Source organism: Cuculus canorus, chromosome 21 (genome assembly GCF_017976375.1).
Source record: "Cuculus canorus isolate bCucCan1 chromosome 21, bCucCan1.pri, whole genome shotgun sequence".
Taxonomy (NCBI): Eukaryota; Metazoa; Chordata; class Aves; order Cuculiformes; family Cuculidae; genus Cuculus; species Cuculus canorus.
The window spans coordinates 540,905-564,391 of NC_071421.1; the positions used below are offsets into that span (position 1 = coordinate 540,905).

The 23,487-nt window shown below is 46.9% G+C and overlaps 1 protein-coding gene across 8 annotated transcripts in view; it reads left to right on the top strand.

Moving 5' to 3' along the window:
* The window catches only part of SAMD11 (sterile alpha motif domain containing 11), a 233,663-nt gene that overhangs the window by 111,850 nt on the left and 98,326 nt on the right, over positions 1–23,487 (top strand). The window contains exon 1 of one of the 8 annotated variants that reach the window (XM_054085472.1): positions 23,395–23,433. The exons of the other annotated variants lie outside the window; for them this stretch is intronic. Within the exon in view, the coding sequence (XP_053941447.1) occupies positions 23,410–23,433 (24 nt within the window). The 5' untranslated portion in view covers positions 23,395–23,409. Of the gene's footprint in view, positions 1–23,394; positions 23,434–23,487 lie in introns of those variants that run through there. 8 annotated transcript variants of the gene reach the window in all.

The following is a 23,487-nucleotide window of genomic DNA, read 5'->3' on the forward strand; positions in this document are numbered from 1 at the left end:
TATGGAACTTTTAGCTTTTACTGATTTCACTTTATTTTGCATGTGCATACAAAGCCACAGGATCTGGGCATGTTGTCAAGCCCAGATTTGCCCTGTTCTTTGATTACCCGTGCGAAAATACTCCTGCACATCATATCCCTCATTTGAAGGTGTCAGGATACCTTCAATTGCTACGCAAATAGGCTTTTGTAGTCTTTTCATCTTAAGCTAGAAAGACATTTATAGAATTGTAGAATCATAAAATGGTTTGGGTTGGAAGAGACCTCAAAGCCCATCCAGTTCCAACCCCCTGCCATAGGCAGAGACACTGGAGCAGGAGGCTTAAAGCCCACTCACATATGAAACCACCAATCCTTAATGCAGCCTTTTGTTTATCACACTGTAAAATGGAAAAAACTTAAATGACTTCGTACTAAGGTTTAATCAACGTCTGTCCTCTGTCTTTGCGAGATGCAGGGCAGTGCCTGTTATTGTTTGCACTGTGCTCATCAATTAGGAGGGCAGAGCTTTTTTTCAGTGGTTTCCAGAGAATTAAGAAACAGGAAAACTTGAGAGCTTTTGGTGATAGGAGAGAGCTTTTAGATCTAGAAAATACCTCTTCTAAAATATTTCTGATGATGACACTGCAGCAGAGTTGTGTGGTTGCTCATAGAGTTTAGTGCCGGGAGGTGTGGTTGTTTCAGATAATGTGGAATGCAGCTCTGGGTTTTTGAACACCTCCAATTAACCTGGGCCTCTTAATCAGCACAACTTCTTAGTGTAAAACTTTTCTCTTTCTCTTGAAAGCGAGCAGACTGCTTCACCAGATGAGTTTGCTGTTGATGAGAGCCTTGCCCCTAGGAGCCTCAACTTATCAATGCGTCTCTGGGGCCGTGCTAATTCAGAGTTATGAGTAGATTCCACTCCAATGGAAGCTGCTGTTCTGCCTATCTCTACCCATCAAATAGCAAAAACTCCCTTGTAACCCCATCCTTTCTTTTTATCTGGAGATGAATGTGATAGGTGGTACTCAGCTCGGTGGAAGCTGCTTTTGCCGGGTTGCTAAGGTAACCAGAGATCGCCCCTGAAGACAGAAAAGGGCAAGCATTCCTTTCTGCCACAGTCTGGAGCATCAGTGATAGAATGAGATTAGATAGAATTAGATAATCCTGAAATTCACAGTGGTTTGATGCCAGACCTTTATTAAATAAGTAAAAGTACCAGCCCTTATAGTAAAAATGAATTCTGTTAGATCAATAACTTTTCCCACCGTTGGTCACAGCTGTGATTCTTGAGACCTCTTTTTCTGTAACATGGGATGAACCACGCAAACACATCTTTTTTATGTCTTTTTTCTTCCCCCCCACCCCGAGGGGACTATAATATCAATTCCTCTTTTATTTTCCCCTTGCGATTCACCCACTTAACTGTAAAGAGCTCTTACAGAGGGAGGCACTACAGGATTCTTCAGCAATGGTTCAGTGAATGAGAGTTCGCAATAGTAGTGTTACTTAAAAATTGTACACCGTTAGTCTTAAGTGTTGTAGCGTTTTAGGGTCAGTTGAGGGGGAAAAAAAAAAAGAAGAAAAGCATCTGTATATTTGAATGCCTGTGTGTTTTACTATTCCTGCTATGTTCGGTGCCTAAAACTGTTCGGAGCTCATCCATGTTCCTGCTTAGCTGCGACAGAATTGATAACATCGTACTCTGAGCTAAAGTAAATGTGGGCTAAAATGAGTGTGAGCGCAGGACTGGACTTTGATCACAGCCAGTCTAGATTTACATCCATTTAACTCTGCTGACTTCTTTTTCATCTCTAGACTGGTAAAGCTTGCATCAGAATTCAATGTGCATCATAGAGGACTTGGCAGGACATGGAAATTTGGTGTGTTCTGGTCCTTGAACAATTTTGTTTCTTATGAAGGTAAATCAGCTCTTTTAGGGCAGTGGGCTGATTGATTTACTTTTTTAGTGGTGATATTGTCCCTTAGGTGCTGCTCTAAACCTCTCTGCTGCAATTCCTGCAGGCATCGTGAACAGTTTTTTGTCTCAGATGTTGAGAAGCAGCTCATCCAGAATGAGGACAGCCTGTACTCCTTATAAGGATGCTTTTAATTCTGAATATAAATATAATGCATTTAGTCTGTTGTTTTTTTTTTTTTAATCCCCAAATTAGCAATGTGTTTCCTCAAAACATTTTTAGCTTGAAATTTTTGAGCTGGTAATTCCTAGCTGGAAGTCTGTGGATCTGCACTAGTTTGCATCAGCAGTGTGGATCTGTTTTTTTGAAGTCTCGCCTTGCTGTGATGGATTTGTCATGAGTTCATTCAGTAAAAGTAATTCTATGAGGCTGGTAAGCGTTTGATTCCCCTGCTGTGTGCAAAGGGCAAAAATCATCCCTGCTTTGGGAGGATTTAGTTCTGCCGCTGATGTCTCCGTTATTGTCTTTAAACCATTATAGAATCTAGAAAAAAGTATGGTTAAAGGATGTTTGAAATTCTGTGCTCTACAAGGTACTGTGCTTTTCCTTTAGCAGTGCAATGCTGAAAAATGTACATCTTGAGAGTAATTCTGTTTTTGTGGTGGAACTCCTAATACCCAGGACTCCTGATCATGCCAAGCTCTAGAAACAAGCGCAACAACTATTGCAGGGAAACACATGCAGCAAAGTAAGAGAGAGGGAAGGGCAGAGGAGCTTGAAAAACACCTGTGTGCAAGCACTGTATCTTAAGACCAGATTTGATCTGTACAATGTCTAATTCCACCCTCACTAGCAGGATAACAGGACGTGCTGGAGAGAACATTTTTGGTTGGTACAGAAGGATACAGGCACTTGGAATCCTCACCCCTGCCTTTATCCACGATTCAAGCACACCGAAAAGAGGAGTTGAGTGATGAAGTGTCAAATCCCACTAGCAAGCAAAGTCAGGACTGCTCTGAAATACAGAAAAAGCTGGGATTCAGATCTTTACCCCACAACAGAAGCAAGATGATTCCAACTTGTGATCAGGTTTCTCACCTGTCCTGCTGCTCACTGGTTCTGGCTGCTTGGGGAAACTAGGTCCCAAGGAGACCTAGAGTGGATAAAGCAGAGGAGCTGTTGCTATATCACATCCATTCCTGGAAAAGCAGGAAATACAGTGTGAAAGCAAGAGACCCAGGAGCTGGTGACAGCTTCAGCTGGGGTAAGCATGCTCTGTTGCTTAGAGATCTGCCCCACATGGACCCTGTCAAGCTTTGGGGGCATCCAAGATGAGAGCCAGGGAAGTGTCTGACTGTGTAGGTTTAGTGGCAGTGTAGTGAAGACCACACATGAGTTTGGTACATAATAAGGCTGAGGTATCAGTTGCTTCAGTGATTTCCCATGTTTGGAAACCAGCCTCCACCTGGGGAGGTCTCTCGGCACTGACAAGGAAAATCAATTGGAAACATAAACAGTGTGGAATTCTTTGTGATGTGGATTGCGCTCCGGCTTTAAGTTGCTTCAGTGTTTGAAGTTGTACTCCAGAGAAGTTGCCCTTAATTTGTTGGAAGCCTTTAATGTCATCTCAGTGCATGATTCTACTTCTGGGGGCTTGTTCTCTGCATGGAGCTGGCTGACATGGAAAAGCATAATGGATTTGGGTGCTTAAAGCTTTTCTGTGAATTGGCATTGGGGATCATATTGGATGGCTGCGAACCACGCATGGCAGTAGGAAAGCACTGGGCATCTGGAGAGAAAGATTTTGCTTTGGCTGGTTGCTAAATATTACCACTGAACCACTGACGATGCTGCCCAATGTGAGAGACATCAGATTTTGAGGTGTCAGTTGGCAGCACTCCTTTGGCATGTTCCTACGGACAGGGAGACATCGAAAGCCAAAATATGACTATGCAAATGCAGGGTTTCATTAAGAAAGCCTGATCTGTAACTTCAGAATCAAAACCACAGCCCTGCATTTCAGGATAATAGACCTGCAAATACTGGCTCTGTTCACTTGTGGGGTAGAGCAGGGAACGCTGTGGGCTGGCAGTCAGGTTGCTTTGGCCTCTGCTTTTTTCCCTGCTAAGGATAACGTGCATTGGTCTCTTCAGCCTTTGTTTTCTAATGCAGGTTGTTGGGGATGTTTAACTTGGCTTGCCCAGCAACACGCTTTCTCAGGGTCCACGTGCCTTTTACTCCCTTTCACATCTGGGATCTGTGCAGTGATTGGGACCCTTGCATGGCCTTCGGAAGCGTTGGCATTAACCTTTTCATCACTTAGCTTCCCCATATACAGTTTGGGGAGAGGACCTCAGTACTGCTAATGGAAACAGAAATATTTAGATTTATGGGTTAAAACAGCAAGAGACCACTGTTACTCAGATTTGAGTTCTTGAACTATAGTAGCCTGCAGAAGAGAAGGCTCCAGGGAGACCTTAGAATGGCCTTCCAGTGCTGAAAGGGGCTCCAGGAAAGCTGAGGAGGGACTTTTTTTGCGAGGGCATGGAGTGAGAGGGAATGGCTTTAAATTGGAAGGGGGGAGAAATTCTTCTCAGTGAGGGTGGGGAGGCACTGGAACAGGCTGCCCAGAGCAGTGGTGGCTGCCCCATCCCAGGAGGTGTTCCAGGCCAGGTTGGATGGGGCTTGGAGCCCCTGATCCAGTGGGAGGTGTCCCTACTCATGGCAGGGGTGGAACGGGATGGGCTTTAAGGTCCCTTCCGACCCAAACTATTCTATGATTCTATGTTTACTTGTACTGTAACTTCTCATTCACAAAGTTGTGTTAGTGTAAGATCAAATAACTGGTAGAAATCTAAGCACATCGCACTAGCACTATTGTGTCGGTAAAAATGATACATTAGTTTAACTCTTTTCCATTAACAAGCTTTAATTTGCATAAATTAAATCACCCTCCTTTAATTTATTATTACTTGTCCCGTTTCCTCTATTTCATTATTTCTCCTGGGAGTTATAAAATTACTTGGGTTATTCTGCTCATGCTTTTTAAAATACAGGCGCAGTGCTGTGTTTGCCCATTTACCTTGTAATTCCTCATTGTTCTGAGGCTCATTAAAAATCTGAGGAAAGTGTCTAAAGAGCTTCTTGGGCTGGAGCTCTTGGAGAGCAAGTTATCGAAGTCTGCTGATTTAAACCAATATAACTTTACAAGTTTCTGTTTGGAGACCTCCTAATTCACTGCTGGAATGAGAAGTATTTCATTTTCATACCATGTTAGAGCTGTTCTTTTCTCCCAATGCAGAAACAAAGTATTTATTGAATATGCTTATTTTTTCAGCATTTCTGACAGTTCTGCTGTTACCATCCAGTAATGGGTTGAAACAATTATTCCCTTCTGTCCTTAATAATCTGGTGTTTACAAATCGGTTTGGAGTTTTCCAGTGAATGAAGGAATTATTAAAATCACACGTGCAATTCTTTAAGATCTTTATAACGGGTGGAGAAGGAGAAGCCTTCACCTCTACAAAGACCCTTGCCCACATGTTGTGCTGATGAAACGTCCGACTGCCTTAAAGTCTGTTACTCCATAGTGTTTACTTTGTCTCTGGTAGGATTTGTGCCTTTTTGTTCAGTGTTGGTTTAATCAGAAACCTAGTGTGTGGATTCGCGGATGACACTAAGCTGGGTGGAAGTGTGGATCTGCTGGAGGGTAGGGAGGCTCTGCAAAGGGATCTGAACAGGCTGGACCGCTGGGCCGAGGCCAATGGCATGAGGTTTAACAAGACCAAATGCCGGGTCCTGCACTTGGGGCACAACAACCCTATGCAGTGCTACAGACTGGGGGAAGAGTGGCTGGAGAGCTGCACGGAGGAGAAGGACCTGGGGGTAATGGTTGACAGCAAACTGAACATGAGCCAGCAGTGTGCCCAGGTGGCCAAGAAGGCCAATGACATCTTGGCTTGTATCAGAAATGGGGTCACCAGCAGGTCCAGGGAGGTGATTCTCCCTCTGTACTCAGCACTGGTGAGACAGCACCTTGAGTACTGTGTTCAGTTCTGGGCCCCTCACCACAAGAAGGATGTTGAGGCTCTGGAGTGTGTCCAGAGAAGAGCAACGAAGCTGGTGAGGGGGCTGGAGAACAAGTCTTACGAGGAGCAGCTGAGAGAGCTGGGGTTGTTTAGCCTGGAGAAGAGGAGGCTGAGGGGAGACCTATTACTCTCCACAACTACCTGAAAGGAGGTTGTGGAGGAGGGAGCTGGGCTCTTCTCCCAAGTGACAGAGGACAGGACAAGGGGGAATGGCCTGAAGCTCCGTCAGGGGAGGGTCAGGCTGGATATCAGAAAAAAATTCTTCACGGAAAGAGTCAGGAACAGGCTGCCCAGGGAGGTGGTCGAGTCGCCTTCCCTGGAGGCGTTTAAGGAATGGGTTGATGAAGTGCTTAGGGACATGGTTTAAGGGAATGTTAGGAATGGTTGGACCTGATGATCGGGTGGGTCCTTTTCAACCTGGTGATTCTATGATTGGCTGGTGGAACATTAGGGCCTCTGTGAAGAGAAAGATGCTTTCTCTTCACCTCCTCACTGTGGTATTTGCTGGTTGCCAGAGCAAGTGTTTACAGCTTGCAGGATCAGGTAACAAATAGATGTCTTGGGCTTCAAAGAAATGACCTCTGTGGCTTTCTTGTGAAAGCCAAAGCTTTTCCCCCTCACCTAGATGCTATCATAGTTTCTTATCTGTCTGCTTTTGTTTTCTCCTGATCTTTCAGTCAAGTCTTCCTGTCTGGCTGCCAGCTTATAGGGAGGTGGTTGAGTTGTCATCCCTGGAAGTGTTTAAAAGACAGGTAGATGAGGTGCTCAGGGATGTGGTTTAGTAGCAGACAGGTGCGTCTGGACTTGATGATCTCAAAGGTCTTTTCCAACCAACTGATTCTATGATTCTATGATTCTATAGTTCTGTGATGATGAAGCAAGGTGGTATTTGAATTATTTGAAGTGATCGTGGTGTGTTCTGTCAAAGCTTTTACAGCTCTTTTAACAGTCACATCTACCTTCCTTTGGTGTTTGCTTTAAATGATCATAGAATCATGGAATGGTTTGTGTTGGAAGCAACCTCAAAGCCCATCCAGTTCCAGCCCCTCTGCCACTAGTAAGTACACCTCCCACTGGATCAGGTTACTCCAAGCCCCATCCAACCCGGCCTGGAACCCCTCCAGGGATGGGGCAGCCACCACTGCTCTGGGCAGCCTGGGCCAGGGCCTCCCCACCCTCATTGTGAAGAATTTCTTCCTCATGTTTAATCTAAATCTTCCCCCTTCTGGTTTAAAACGGTGGCTCTTGGAAAGGTGTCAGAACAGGGTTATACTGCAGCAGAGGAGGTGGGGATGTGGCACACCTGGAACTCTGAACTTCATCTCTTACTTGAGTAGCCATCAGGAATACCCTGTCATCCATCTCCACAAGACTTGTGTTTGTCTTGTGTTTGTACAGAGACACATCCCCGCCATTGGCTTGCACTGAGTTGCTGTACTGTTAGTCTTGGCTGGCGTGAAACATCTTGATATCCTGCGAGCTGTGAAAGTCAACATATGCTAAGGCAGTCACGGGAAGAGAATCTTCCCTCAAAGCTTCCTTGGATGGTTCTGACAGTATTTAATCTGACGGGGTCTACTATTCAAACTGATCCCAGCGAGCCAACGGGTTAGGATCAATAATATCCTTGATCAGTAAATAATTCCACCTTGATCAGAGAATCCTGGTAATTAGAGATGAAAAAGATGTGTGGCATCACTCAGACTGCTCCACAGAGCACTCTGAAACGTGCCAGCATTTGTGTGTGTGTTCCTTGGGGCTTTTTTGGCTGCTCTTGTAACATAATGCTAGGCTGTGCTTTTGAAGGAGGGCTGTGTTGTTATTGCCAGAAAATGACCAATATTGGCCGCTTCGTTATTTTCCCTAAATATGAAACCCATTCTTTTAAGAATGGAAGAGATGAGGGAGGAGTGGAGCATTGGGGGGAAGCAATGACCCATTGTAATCATCCAAGATGAGAACTGGAAACAGAGTTTAGCCCCTGTGTCACAATCCCCAAGACTCTATCCCTGTTCAGTAGACGCCCTGTTTATCCTCAGACCTCTCTTCTGTCAGCTCCAAAGTGACCTCTGCTTCCATGATCAGAAGGCATTATTCCTGGGGAGCAGAAGGGATGCTCAGTCTCCATGGCTCACTCAGTCTTCTCCTGTCAGCTCAGACTGACCAAAAAGAGAGACCCTGCTGTGGTAGCACTTCAGTGTGATGTGACAGGCTGGTCGGAAGGACCTGAATGAGGATCAGCCCACTGTAATGTACAGGCTGCAAGGCACCTATTTGGCAATTACCCTTGACAGTGTCACTAGCCTAGGTTTGGCCGTAGATACCGAGGTTGATGTAAATGGCTTCCCCTCTTCTTCTCTCACTGATGCCCTCGTCTTTCCTGGGCTTTGGAATATGTGTAATTGGAACAACTTGTTTATTTGCAATGAAATCACATCATAGAATCATAGAGTGGTTTGTGTTGGAAGGCACCTTAAAGCCCATCCAGTTCCAATCTCCTGCCATGGGCAGGGACACCTCCCATGGACCAGGCTCCTCCAAGCCCCATCCAACCTGGCCTGGAACACCTCCAGGGATGGGGCAGCCACCGCTTCTCTGAGCAACCTGGGCCAGGGCCTCCCCCACCCTCATTGTGAAGAATTTCTTCTTAATGTCTAATGTAGGTCTTCCCGCTCCAATTTAAAGCCATTCCCCCTTGTCCTGTCACTCTGTGCCCTTGTAAAAAGTCCCTCCTCAGATTCCCTGGAGCCCACTTCAGGTACTGGAAGCTGCTCTAAGGTCTCGTCGGAGCCTTCTCTTCTCCATCCATGGGAATTAACCGAGCAGCTCTTGGTGCAGAGCTCGGTGGGGAGGAGAAGGTGGTGAAGGAAGGCTTTTGTCTTTTATACAGCTCTTCCATGGTAGCTGAGCATTAACTTAGAGGAGCTTAGGCAGGCTGAAAGCTTAGCTGGTTTATAAGTGGATGTGTTGGAATGGGCTGGAGTGTGCTCTGCTAGGGTGAAGGCAGTTCTGGCAGAGTCGGTCATCAGGATGCAAAGCGTACGCGTGCTTACAGTGTTCGACACCAGTCACATCAGAGGTGGAGAGAAGAATGGGTACATGTCACACGCAGAAAGCCAGCAGTAGTTTGTCATTACAGATCTTTGAAAATGAGGAAATAAAGCCAGCTTTTCAGTTTTTGTGGCTGTGAACCCATCAAACATGAATATGGCTGCTTGCCTGCAAACAGATTAGTTTTTTATTGCTTTTGCCACCTCTGTGATGCACTAAGGCCTAACGATACTATATATAGCATGATAAATCTGGTTTATATAAATGTGAACTTCGATATATTTTATTAATATCACATTTATTTGAATATTTCAGTACTCGTGGCACATACAAAACTGTTGCTTAGCTTATGCTTATTTTATTTAATTATTTTAGGTTTATAGAACACCTGTCAACTGATCATAAGTGCTGTGCCGTTAATTAAAAATACAGTTAGAAATTCAGAAGTGCCTTTCTGGCCCATCTAGATTATCCCTCTCCCTTGAACTCGTCCCTCCGTTCCTAATCAGGTCTCTTTCAGCACCATAAACCTGTTCAGTGTGATTCCGGGATGAAACCTGGGGAGGACAGGGAGCTGAGCTTTATGGTGATGTACCTATGCAGGTACCTGAACTGCAAGCTCGCATTGAAGGAGAAGAGCTTTGAGAATCCGGATTGTGGATTGCAGGCTCACTGTCATAGGTGCTATACGAACACCATCTCTGAATTACGCAGCTCCTGTCCTAGAGATTTCATGAAACAGGTTTAGGTGTAGACAGACGGGAGTGCAGCACAGACCATGTGCGGGACGAGGTGCTCTGAGCAGTTTGTTCTCACTTGCAGGCATTTTCTGGTGCTGATTCTAGAGATTTCAGTCGGATTTGGCTTAAATGCTGATGTGGTTGCCAGGGCTGCGGGATTAGACCCTCTGTGGGGTAGGGATTTGTGAGTGACACAGGCCACCACTAAGAAGTCACTGGTGGGTCAAGGGAGGAGCTGTGGCGAGTGAAGCCGTCTGACCTGGTGGTGAGTGCAAAGGACGTCATATCACGGAGGGAGGAACCCAGTGCCAACCGACTCTGTGACCTTGGGCAAGCAAACAGTTCATCCACTCTGTGCGCTCTTCATTCCAGAAGGGAAATCTGGTGAGGAAAAGTCCTCAGCAGCCTCAGCTGAAACCATATGATACCTTCCTGGGTTAACAGCGGAGAGAATTGTACCGAAGTTTGTCTGGGAAGGAGGGGAAAAGGTGAGGGACCAAGCATCCTAGGCAAAACGTTTTGAGCTGGAGGAGATGGGATGGAGCTCAGCAACTCCCTTTGCTGGCAGAGTTCCCCCTCTGAGAGCGCTGTACTGGCACTGTTGTCAGGGAGCCCTGGAGGGACCTTTCCTCCTTGCTGTGTACTGAAAGCTGTGAAGGGGAGGGTGTGGGAGTTAATGCTGCGTGAACACCCACAGCGATACCCACGCGGTTTTGAAGGGGATGTGCATCCGCATCTCTTGGCCTTCCCCGATTTCAGCCTTCCAGTCAGCAGAGAACTGATAAGAAACAGTGAGGATCTGCTGGGGACTTCCGAGGGCAGGGATAGCTTGATAAAGAATATGTGTTGGCTCTTGCTTTCTGCTACTCTCTCTGCCTAGCCTGTCCTCCCTGTCCCCCAGGCCATGTTTATCAGTAGAATTATGGCAGCCTTAGAGCAGCTTCCAGTACTGAAAGGGGCTACAAGAAAGCTGGAGAGGGACATTTTACAAGAGCATGGAGTGATAGGATGAGGGGGAATGGCTTTAAATTGGAAGGGGGAAGATTTAGATTAGACATGAGGAAGAAATTCTTCACACTGCTGAGGGTGGGGAGGCCCTGGCCCAGGTTGTCCAGAGCAGTGGTGGCTGCCCCATCCCTGGAGGTGTCCAGGCCAGGTTGGATGAAGCTTTGAGCCCCTTGATCCAGTGGGAGGTGTCCCTGCCCATGGCAGGGGGGTTGGACCTGGATGGGCTTTGAGGTCTCTTTCAACCCAAACCATTCTATGATTCTAGAAACATTTTATTGGTTATTATTTTTTGGCACATCTGGCCCACATACCGCATAGAATTCTGCAGCCCTCTTCAAAGTTTTGCATGTATAAAAAGTCAAGTTCTTATAGGTGGAAGACAGAAGGCATTGTGAGAGCATTTGCCCAACTTGGATGAAGCACTCTTGACCAAAGCAGCCTGAAATATATTTGAGATATTACTTATTATTGCTGAGTTGCCTCTTAACAGGCTACGGAGAGCTGCTGCTGCGGGGTGAACTGTGACCTCCCTTCCTGTGGGTGAAAGATCAAGCATAGCCTATTTCTGTTGCATGAAGTGGCATGGCTGTTCTGAGTAATCAGTTTAAAGAATACATGTGTATCTCTGTGTGGTACCAGAAACGCTGACTAAAATCCAGAAGGAAGTAGCGGAGCAGTTGCAAACGTGTTTCAGAAGAAATTGTCTTGCTTGATGAAATATCCATTGTTGCATTTGCATTAAAATTAGCAAGAAGGGAAAATGCCAGGGAAATTCGAGGTTAAGAAGCTTTCAAATATTTTTACAACTATTATCTTTAGTAAAAAAACCTTACGAGGAGGCTGAGGGAGCTGGCGTTGTTTTGTATGGAGAAGAAGAGGTTCAGGGGAGACCTTATCACTGGCTAAAACTGCCTCAAAGGAGGTTGCAGCGAGGTGAGTGCTGGTCTCTTCTCCCTGGTGGCCAGTGACAGGACAAGGGGAAATGGTCTCCAGTTGCGCCAGGAGAGATTTAGTTTGGATATTGGAGTTTCTTTACTGAAAGGGTTCTCGGGCACTGAAACAGCTGCCCAGGGAGGTGGTTGAGTCCCTATCCCTGGAGGTCTTTAAAAGACAAGTAGATGTTGTACTTGGGGATGTGGTGTAGTGGCTGACTTAGCAGGGCTGGGTGGATGGTTGGACTGGATGATCTGAAAGGTCTTTTGTAACCGAAACCATTGTGTGATTGTTTCTGTAAACAGCAGAGATCTTGGAGTCAGGTTTGTTCCCTCGTTCTGTTCATACAGCACCTAGCGTCGTGGAGTTAATGTTTGGGGACTCTGAGCTGCTGCTGAGCCAAAGAGTACGTAATGCTCTAAACTAGTATGTGTTGTGGGGATGACGATAGCTCAGTGCACGAGCTCTCTCTCTTTATGTTGGTAATTACAGTGATGAAGATGATGTATATCAGTGTAAAAAGAGCTGAAAAATGCCTGTGTCTGGCAACACCAAAGGCAGAAAACAGTAGATGAGCTAGGGGGCCAGAGAGGTGGGATACAGTTTATAAAAGACTGGGAGACCTTCTGAAAACTAATGAGGTGTTTGAGTTTTAGCCAGGCGTAGACAGAAAGCATTCTGTGTCAAGATTAGCTGGAGATGAGCTTGAAGACAGTTTAGTGCAGATCCTGGAGAATCCAAGGGTGTAGAACAAACCAGAGAGCTACCTTCTACCTCCTTGCTGTGTTTCCCTGCCGCCTGTACGCTGTTCTCCTTGCAAAGGACAGGACATCAGCCCGCTGGACAGGACAGAACAGTTAGCCAACTTGTTGGTCTGGTTGTGCTTTGCTTCCTTGCAGAGAAGACAGGGAATAACTTTATTTTCAAGAGAAAGTAATCTGTACTCCAGCTGCAGCTTGACAGGGAAGGGAAGCCAGGAATAAAAACTAGACCGTGGCTCTGAGGAGGAGATAACAGGTGAGAGGCAGCAGCTCAGTGGCTCAGGCTACGTGTTCCTGATAAAAAAGCATACTCACTGCTTGCCTGGTTGTTCCAAGGTCAGAAAGGCAGCAGCAGTGGTGCCAGCACAACAGATCTGCCTGAAAATAAGGCGCCCTTGTGTGGTATCCATCCTCCAGGGGAGGTGGAGCTCTTCTAATCTCCTTCCCTTTGTCCCTCTTCCAGCTGATCTCCTGGGCTCAGTAAATAATATCTCAGGAGGCTGCAGGAATTGGTGAGCAATGAGTGGCCTCCCGAGGAGCTAGGCTTGTTTTCCCCCTGAATTCCACCTTTGCTAAAGAATCCACAAACATTATTCATTTAACTTATATTTTTAAATGCTATTCTTTGCCTTCTGTTAACCCTCCCAGCTTTAAATGTGATTTGAGAGGGTTTTTTTTTAAGAGTTCCAGCTGGCACCCAGTGCCCGAACAATCCCAGACCTCTGCCTGTTGGAGTGCCTGGGTTTGCTTTAGTCTTATCTTTTCCTGTTTGGGAATGGCCCACCTGCCTGAATGTGGCACAGACGGAGATTCAGGTGAGCCCTTGGAAATGTCTGGAGGGATTTGTCCAGCTGATCCCTGTTTATTTTAATAGGGCATTTAGTTCTCAAGAGCTGATGTTGTGTTTCCAGAACCACTGGGTGTAAGATTTTGGCCCTGGCTTGATTAACTCTTTATTTTGGCTCTTTATCCATATCTGTCAGAATTTGTGTTTGTGCTGGGTTTTTTTGCATTTGATTTATTTTTGGCTGTTCAGAGACTACATGGCGGAGGTTGAATGATTTTTTGCTATACTTTGACATTTGTATCCGATTTTGTTTTGAGCTGGAGTGAGGGAAAGTCACAGAAATAGTTCAAATCCAGCCTGGAGAAGAGAAGGCTCCGGGGAGACCTTAGAGCTGCTTCCGGTACTGAAAGGGGCTCCAGGAAAGCTGGGGAGGGACTTTTGAGAAGGTCATGGAGTGATAGGACAAGGGGAACGTCTTTAAACTGGGAGGGGGAAGATTTTGATCAGATAATAGGAAGAGATGTTTTGCTACGAGGGTGGTGAGGCTCTGGCCCAGGTTGCCCAGAGCAGTGGTGGCTGCCCGATCCCTGGAGGGGTTCCAGGCCAGGTTGGATGGGGCTTGGAGCCCCTGATCCAGTGGGAGGTGTCGCTGCCATGGCAGGGAGTGGGACTGGATGGGCTTTAAGGTCCCTTCCAACCCAAACCATTCTGTGAATCTGTGAAAGAGTCTGCACTCCCTCCTTACATAGGAGTTTCTGCTAGCCAAGCGGTTGTTGGGCTGTGTTTGCGTTAGGAATCCCTGTACCAGTACCACCCCAGCACTGCAGATAAACTGCAGCTGAGCCCTGTATCCCTGCTCATTTTCTTCCCTTCACCTCTTCTCCCTTGTTTCTCTCCCTTTCCTTGATGAGTGTTGGGTGTTTATCTTCTTCATGGGGTGCGGTTAGGAAAGGGTTGCGTGGAAATTCTTGCAAGAAGCCCCAACCCTTCCACCCCCACACGCAACCCCGGGAGAGACCCAGCCGAGCCGGGTGACTCATGAGGTTGGCTGAATCCTGGGGCTGCTTGCGGGGGAAACGAAAGGCCCTGGGCCAGGCAGCTGGGGGTGGTCGCTGCCGCTTGGTTTGCTTCTCTTTCGACGCAGATGAAAGCACGGGGACCCTACACCGTGCAGAGGAGATGGTTTTCAGTTGGCTTTAGGAGCTGGAGGGAGAGAGGCACCGAAGTGAAGGAAGAGGGGAGCATGGATTTATGTTGGACACATCTCTGCTTTCTGTAGTAAGCACAGCAGGGCCAGGTAATGCCATTGAGCACCATGTAGTACCATCGTGGGACATCATCAGTACCAGTGCAGGTATCATGGAGCTACCACCTAGTGGCATTCAAGGTCCCTGACCTTACTATGTCCTTCCTGATCCGCTAAGGTGGTGAGAACATAGGAGCAGTAGTGGAGGTACCTTTGAGCAGCCTTCCAGTACCTGAAGGGGGCTACAAGAAAGCTGGAGAGGGGCTTTTCACAAGGACGTGGAGTGATAGGATGAGGGGAGATGGCTTTAAATTGGAAGGGGGAAGATTTAGATTGGACATAAGGAAGGAATTCTTCACAGTGAGGGTGGTGAGGCTCTGGCCCAGATTGCCCACAGAAGTGGTGGCTGCCCCATCCCTGGAGGTGTTCCAGGCCAGATTGGATGGGGCTTGGAGCACCCTGATCCAGTGGGAGGTGTCCCTGCTCATGGCAGGCTGGGTGGATCTTTAAGGTTCATTCCAACCCAAACTGTTCTGTTTCAGATCTGGAAGTTGGCTACTGCCTCAGCTGTTACTTTGCACCCTCTTCTGAGCTCAGCTTCCAAGAGTCACGGTCACAGCCCGGACTACCGTTTTTCATCCTTTTCTCTGTTGATCCTAGCCATTGCATAGGCTCCAAAAGTCTCTGGGAAATAATAAGGGAAAGAAAGCCTGTTAGCAGGGGATTTAAGTTCAGTCAGCAAGAGTCCAGTCCTTGAATGGAAATACTTAAGATTCAGCAGAATTTTAGCTGAATCGGAATTGATTAGAATTGGAAGCAATTGAAAACCAGTGTCTTAACTTTCCAGGTTTCTTGCATTACCTAAGCTACTCCCCGGGGCAAGGTCCACACAGGCAGAAGACCTGGACCAAGATATGGTCTGTCTTTGTCTTGTTCTTCAGACTAGAATGGCATTGACCTTGTCTGTGGTGATTTGTGGTGGTCGTGATGAGTAAAGTCAGGGCTGCTTTTAGGATTTAAATGGTCTAAACTTGGGCAGGGATGAGACAGGGAGAAGAGAATCCCCTCCTTTCTTACCTCCTGCTTGGGAAATGTGAGGAAGGTTCTGGCTTTGAACTGCTCCCTCTCCTATGCCTTCTGGACATACGGGAACACGTGAGTGCCTGTAGAAATGTGTGAAGACACGTGTGTGCTGATGGCACCCAAATATAGCAGTGGCTGCTGTTAACCTGTCAAGTGACTGCTCCCTCTCGTAGGCTGTGTCGAGTCGTGGCTATTACTCACCTCCATGACTAGTTCCCTAGAGAGAGCCCTGAATGAGGTATAAAAACAAAGTCCTGTGTCGCTCTGGGGCACAAAACATTAGGTCTTTATTCTGAATTTGGTTAATGAGAGGAGAAACTCCTGTAGATGGAGTTACCCTTGAACTGCAGACAGGGGGTTCTCAAGCAGGTTTTTTCCATAGCTTCCTGGCACCCTTACGAGGAGGCGTATTCACTGGTCCTTGCAATGCTTTGAAACTGCAGCGGTGTCTGCAGGAAGGCCCAAAGCTGTTAATTGGAAGCAGTGATTTCTACAGGAGGAAGATGGGATGGAAACATGCCCAGGGTGGGATTTCGCTTTCGTTTTCACGGACTTCTCCAATGCAGATGCTTGCTGGGTAAAACAGAGCTGCTTAACAGTGCACAAGAGGATCATGCGACCACAGAGAAGTCTGTGTCTTCTTGGAACTGCAGGGGAGGAATTAGGATTGGCAGAGGGTAATTGGTAAAGCTTGTGTTTGGCTGGGATTTTTATTTTAACAAGCCCAGAAAATCACCAAGTAAATGAGTGGGGACCTTAAGTGAGCTCTCCAGCACCTCTGAGGCAAAGTACACCCGAGTGCATTTATTCAAGAAGGAAGAGTGCCACCTATTGAGTCACAGATTACCCCTCCTTCAGAAGGCTCGGGAGTAGCTACAGCCCTAATCCATCCAGGTACTTGCAGCTCAGCATGGCTCACGTGATGGGAAGGAGCGCAGATGGCACACTCGTGTGAGAAAGCAAAAGTGTATGCACTAAACCCCGAATGGTTTTTGTTTCAGATTTTTACAGATGTGTTGCATTTTTAAGCAGTGAGCGTTGCTATCAACTTTAAAAACCTGAAGAAAACCTACAAGGCTTACAAATAGTTATGAGCAGGTTAGGTTAATGTGGCTTTATGTACATCAGACTGGTGGTTTAGTGGCTCTGGGTGAAAGAAATGAAGAATGGCTTGCAAGAAAGCTGTGAAGGGACTTTTTACGAGGTCATGGAGTGATAGAAGAAGGGAGAATGGCTTTAAATTGTAAGGGGGAAGATTTAGATTTGACATGAGGAAAAGATTCTTAACTATGAGGGTGGGGAGGACCTGGCCCAGGTTGCCCAGAGCAGTGGTGGCTGCCCCATCCCTGGAGGCGTTCAAGGCCAGGTTGGATGGGGTTTGGAGCCCCTCATCCAGTGGGAGGTGTCCCTGCCCATGGCAGGGGGTGGAACTGGGTGGGCTGTGAGGTCCCTTCCAACCCAACCCATTCCATGATTCTATGACCCCACTGTCGGTGTCAGCAGCTTCACAGCAGACTGTTTCCCAGCTCAGGGAGATGCTTAAATGCCTGAGAGGGGAGATTCTAGTTTCTAGACAAAACGTTTCACCTTTAGAAACACGCCCCTCCCACCAATTCTGTTCCAGTTAATTTTAGTTCTGGTTTTCACTCCCATGAGAGATGAAGTTTAGAAAACCCTTCCCTTTGGTATTTCTTTTTTTTTTTTTTTATTTCCAGCTTCATGGCTTTATTCTTTTCATGAATTATTTACCTCTCTTGGGTTTTGTTTTGGTTTTGTTTTTTTGATTCTCTTTGTGTTTATCTTTAAAACACACAACTCCCAACACTCCCTAATAAAACACCGCCTCCAAACACTCCCAGCTTCCATTCAGTACTCGCCAGAAAGCCACTATATTTGTTGATATTTTATTTTCCTGTGTTATATGGATGTATTGTAAATCATGCAGGATCTTCTCGTGTTGTTCCTAGTGTGCGGATCCAACTCGCTGTGTATTTCTGTGAGTAGTTTTGCTTTATCCGTTGGTTTTCTTTGTACCCACAGTCTAAGTGGAACCTGTGGTTCTAGGTTGCAGTCACAGAGAACAATGAGCACTTCTTGTAGGACACATATGGAGGTAATCAGACTGCTTGAGTTCAGGATGAAGATAAAGGCATAGGGTGTTGCATGTTTCTTCACTTCTGTTCCAGTCTTGGACCCTCTACCAATTTACTCTGTCATGATGAGCAAGTTGTCCCACCGTGCTTTCCCTTGATCTCTCTTGCCTAGAAGATGATATCAAAGTACTTCGTAGCAAGATCTGCATGCCCTCAGTGCAAAAGCTGCAGGCCTGGAGGTGAGAGGCCGTGGACGATTGCAAAGTGCTGTTACTGATTTGCTAGAGTTGGACTTGAATGTCGGCACTTTGTGTCTGTTGAGTGAGAAGAAAGGGTTTCACGTGATTTCAGGGACCGCATCTTGTGAAGTTGGTAATTATATTGTAGCTGTCAGAGCTTTTGGATGCCCATAGCAAGTGGTCTGTCTGATGCTCCATTGTTTTATACAAAGCACCAGAGCTGGGGGTTCACTCTGCTGTCTCTGCATTACGTTTTCTCTCCCCTGGCATATGTAATCTGGTTTCTGAGTAGAACTGGAGTATGACAGCAACTTGATCTTGTAGCATTGATTCTTCCCCGTGGAGGTGGGCTTTCAGATCTGTTCGTGTGGCTCCCTTAGAGCTATTACTGTGAAGCCCATAATAGTCTGCCATGGATTAGAACTTTTGCACACTGTTTAGTAGGTTGTGTGAGATGCATTCTTGCCCTGACTGGCTGATGTGAAGGACGAGTGCTGTCCTCACTCGTGATGTGCCTCCTCCTGGTGCTCTCAGCCATGAAGCATTTTGATGGGCTGAGGGCATGTCAGTCCTTAGTAGTGCCAAGAAGGAAGGGATTCCCCTGAGCCAGAGAAGCTAAGCAGGAATTTGGCTGCTTTTAGCTTCGTGCTGGATCCTCTCAGACTCTTTCCTTTCATTAACTCATCCACTCTGTGCTGCGGCTGAAGAGCACATATTAAAACTCTAAGGAGGCATGTCTAGTTGTTCAAAATCAGTTAACTTTTGATTGAAGTCAGACATCATGGGCCAAACCCACCCCGAGGGACTGGAAATGGGGAACTGCAGGCAGTCAGGACTTAGTTCAAATAACTCACTTTCTCTTCTGTGTCCACTTCTCTCAGATCCACCTAAGAAACCTCCCTATCTTTGCTTCTCCACAGCACCAAGGCTGAGAGGCCTCTGTCCCTGGCAGCCCCAGCCATCAAGATCTATTAAATTAAACATATGCACATATCACAGCCCTCAGGCTATTAACCCCCCATGCACACAAATAATCCAGTATGGTCTAAGTAGAATAACTTACGTTTGGACCCTGCTCGAGTCCAATTCATTTCCACACCTGCGGGAGTGACCTTCAAAACTTGCTTGAGGCTCTGTCTCAAAACTCATTTTCTCATTAGTGGGAATGAAATGTATTGTGGAGCTGTGGCTCTTCTCTGCTTCTCTGGGGAGACGAGTGCAGAACAACACTTCCAGCCCCTGCCCACAAATCATGCCAAGGCTGCCTTGCTCACAGTTGGTTTGCTAGAAACCCTTTTTCCCTGCCTTCTCCTTCCCTTCCCTGCACAATAATGGAATTAAGGTTAAAGAAAGTCCTTGCAGCGTGTCCCCAAAGGCTGCAATGAGCAAGGATGGCACTTTAAGTGCTGTGGGCACCTGGGTGAGCTGGTGGGCAGAGAAAGCATCTGGGGTGGCTCACAGCCTCCAGCCATCCCTGCCCGGGTTGGTCTGCACTATCCACTATCTCCCTCATCACTTGCTGGTCCGAGGACTTAATTTCTTTTAAAAGAATGTTTTTTTCCCATAGCGAACATGCTGTGGAATTGCTTGGTCTGGTACCAGTGTTTCCTCCCAGCTGTCGTTGCTGTCTGCAGGATTGTAAGAGCGTAAGGGGAGAGAAACCCCAAACTCTCCTGTTGTGCTTTGAGTCCTTGCCATCCATCACCTGGGGGTCACCGTAACTGCAGATCATACGCTCGGGTCTCAGAAATTGCAGGAAATCAGTCTTTGTTACACGGAAAATAAAGCAGTCTATAGGGAAAATAACCATAAATGTTCATTATTTGTACAGGAAAATCAATTTGTAGGCCAATTGACCAAATAAAGTAATACAATTTGCTGGGAAATCCCCCAGGTGTGGCAGGGAAATCGTGAAGTGGAAATGGAGCGTTCCATTGGAAGTGGAAATACAGCGTTTTTGTAGGGAGTCTGTGGTGGTTTAGGGGTGGGAGGCGGAGCTTAAGAAAATGAATAAAATGACAGAACGGGGCACCTTTGGCTGTGCAGCCACTTGACAGAAAGGCGCTAGTGAAAGGAGAGGAGGGAAACAGTCTTTTTCTTGATTTTTTTACTGCGGAGGGTGGTGGAAAGAGATAGCAGAGCCACTCTATGGGGGTGTAGCAAGGAAGATGCCTGCTTGAGAGGGGTGACAAACTGAGAAGGGGAGCCCTGTAAGATGGCTGGAAAATCATAGAATGTGCTTCTAGCAGCTTTCAATGCTGAAAGGGGCTGCAGGAAAGCTGGGGAGGGGCTCTTGATCAGGGAGTCATAGCAGCAGGACGAGGGGAATGGTTTTCAGCTGAAAGAGAGGAAATTAAGATGAGATCTTGGGAAGAAATGTTCTGCTGTGAGGGTGGGGAGGCCCTGGCCCAGGTTGCCCAGAGCAGTGGTGGCTGCCCCATCCCTGGAGGGGTTCCAGGCCAGGTTGGATGGGGCTTGGAGCCCCTGATCCAGTGGGAGGTGTCGCTGCCCATGGCAGGGGAGGGAACTGGATGGGCTTTGAGGTCCCTTCCGACCCAAACCACTCTGTGATTCTGTGATTGGCTGGAAATTCCAGCTGGCTTTTCCAGAAAAGCATAGCTCTCACTCTATTAAGAAATTATCCTTTAGGCTTTATAACTCACTCAGAGGTAATAAATGGGAAATGTTCCCTTCTGTTCACAGATCTTGTTCATCTGTTTCTTTAGGGCTTCAGAAAATAATGTTGTAAATATTGATGGGAAAAGCTGCAGCTTCCCTTCTGTGTAACTTTCTTTTTGTTTAAAACATATATATTTTCCCCAATTACAGCAGTACCTACAGCCCCGTTTCTCTGCACAACCTCAGACTCAACGCGTCATTCTCTGCCCCAAAGCGCTTACGGGATAGACAGGTAGAAGAGAGAGGATTTGTCACTAACAGTTTTTTGGAGCAGGCAGACTTTCCACGGTGGGATCAAGTAGTTGCCTAGGATCGCACAGGGAAATTGTACGGAATCATAGAGGTCTCTTCCATCCAGGCCAACCATCAGCCCAACTCCATGGTGCCAACTAAACCATGTCCTGAATCACAGAATCACAGAATCACAGAATCGAATCACAGAATCACAAGGGTGGAAAGGACCCATTGGATTATCGAGTCCAACCATTCCTAACACTCCCTAAACCATGTCCCTAAGCACTTAAAGTGCCACACCTACACATTTTTTTAACACTGCCAGGGATGCAGACTCCACTGCTGCCCTGGGCAGCCTCTGCCGGGGCTTCTCCACTCTTTTCAGTACAGAAGAGTTTCCCAATATCCAATCTAAACCTCCCTAGTGCAACTTGAATTCATTTCCTCCTGTCCTATTGCATGTTACTAGGGAGAAGAGACCAGCAGCCACCTTGCCACAACCTCTCAAGTAATTGTAGACAGCAATGAGGTCTCCTATCAGCCTCCTTTTCTCCAGGCTAAACAACCCCAGTTCCCTCAGCTGCTCCCCATAAGACTTGTGCTCCAGACCAAGCTGTGTTTGACAATATTTTTTTATCTTTGCTAGGCTTCTCCTTTCTCTCTCTCTCAGTTGATAAAACACCCCCCAAAAAAAGGGCTTGGAGTGTCTGTACTGGAATTGGTAGTGTCTGTATAAACCAGTTGATGACACTCAAAACTGTTACTGAGGAATCATTATGTGTAGACCTAGAGAGCCTGTTGGTTATGGTTATCCCCAGTATCTGTTGTCCCCCTGGCTCCAGCTCTTTTCGATCTCCCTGTGCCATGTTGCCTCCTCAGCTTGCCTCTAGTCGTCACCAGCACTTCCATGAAGCTCTGTTGAAGAGGGTGTCACAGTCCCCAAACCCTGGAATAGTCTTTGTAGTCCCTACTACCTCAATCTTTGGCCTGACCATTGCTGTCTGCCCTTATCTGCTCCCTCGGTACTTTGGGCCATCCCTCCTGGGCTGGAACAACTTCTATTGTAACAGTTGTGTCTCTGGAAAGAGATGATAAATAATAAACCTATTAGTGGTCAGGTTAAAGGGCTGGACTGTGGCTGACAGGGAGGCAGAAAAATAGAAGCAGCAGAGGGCTGAAGGCTGTTGTTTTATTCATTTGTTCATTACTGGAGCCTGAGACAAGATGAGAGGCTGGGCAGCTTCTTCTGTCTGCGACCTCAGGTTTGAGGGAGAAGCTGGTGAGCGCAGGGCAGCAGAACTGCGCCCGTACTGGGTTTGCTACCAAACCAGTCACCTGGTAGCACATCGTCCTCGAATGCCTAATGAAGGCCCAGGGGAGAGGGAGGATTATCTTGGAAGGCAACTGCCCATTTCTGAGGTGAAGGTAAATGCAAACTCCGTTGCTTATCCCACAGGGGGTTGTTTGTGCTCCATTGCTGCCCAATTCCCCTAATTAAAGCCATTTGACTGGGTTTATTATTTGAAAAAGTAAAAGAAAAACATCCCAGGCCCTCAGAACCGCCTCCCCTTTCCTCTTCCCTATCTTTATTATCAATAAAAAGAGAGAGAAAATGATGTCTGGACCTGAGGATTTCCTTCACATATGGAAAAGATTTTGCATTCTTCAGCTCCCAGCACTAGCAGCACACGAGCCCTCCCTTCTGTCCCCCCAGCATTCCTAGTCCGCTCCCTGTGTTTTCCAGTTCTCCCTCTACAGACAGAACGCACGTGCTGTGCCTTCTGCAGGACTGGGTTTTTATCCAATAGTGATTATTTTGGAGAGCTGGATCTCTGGCTCGTGAATCGTCTTGCAGACAGCTTGTACGTCTTCATCAGCGGGCAAACTTGTTGTGTATTCCCATTTCTGTGCATTTTTATTCCTGGTGCTGGTTCAGATGCTGAAGAAGCGATGTCTGTAGGGAGTGCACCTGCTCGTCTTCTTGGGTCGATTCCCAACGGGATCAGCTGTCCAGTGTTTGGCTGGCAGTTCATGAGGGCTGGCGAAAGCTTTGCTTTCATGTGCGTTTTTTTTTTTTTTTCCATGGAGCTTTCAGCCTCGCAGCTCTCATAGCAGAGGTCTTTCCATTGCTGGGATCAATTAAATGCTCACCAGGGAGACTCTCTGCGAGGAATCTTTCTTTTTCTGGCTGGCTTTGAATGTCACACCAGGACGTTCAGCTGTTTTGACCTTAGTGCAGTAGCTCCCAGGGCAGGAAACCTTTCCTAACCCTCCCTTCCTGTCTCTCCCCCAAGTCCTGTGCTCTCCGCCCGTCATTCCATCTGCGAGCTCTCCCAGGACTCTTATGCAACAGCTTGGGTTTTGGTATTCTTGGCTGGGAGAACATGGCTCCAAGGGAGAGCGATGAGGGGGTTGGATGGGTGGGGGGAGAAAGATCTTATTTTGTAACTCTGCTGACCTTGCTTAGCCACACAGAGCGGAATTTTTCCCCCGTGCTCTCTGTAAAGGAAGAAATATCACCATTTCCCATCTTTCTGATGATCCCTTGCTTTCATGGCAGAACGGTCATGCTTCTAGGCTTCTCCACTCAGGTAACCTACCACTGTAGCCAGGTTATTGTTTTATTTTCACTTGTGGTTGTATCT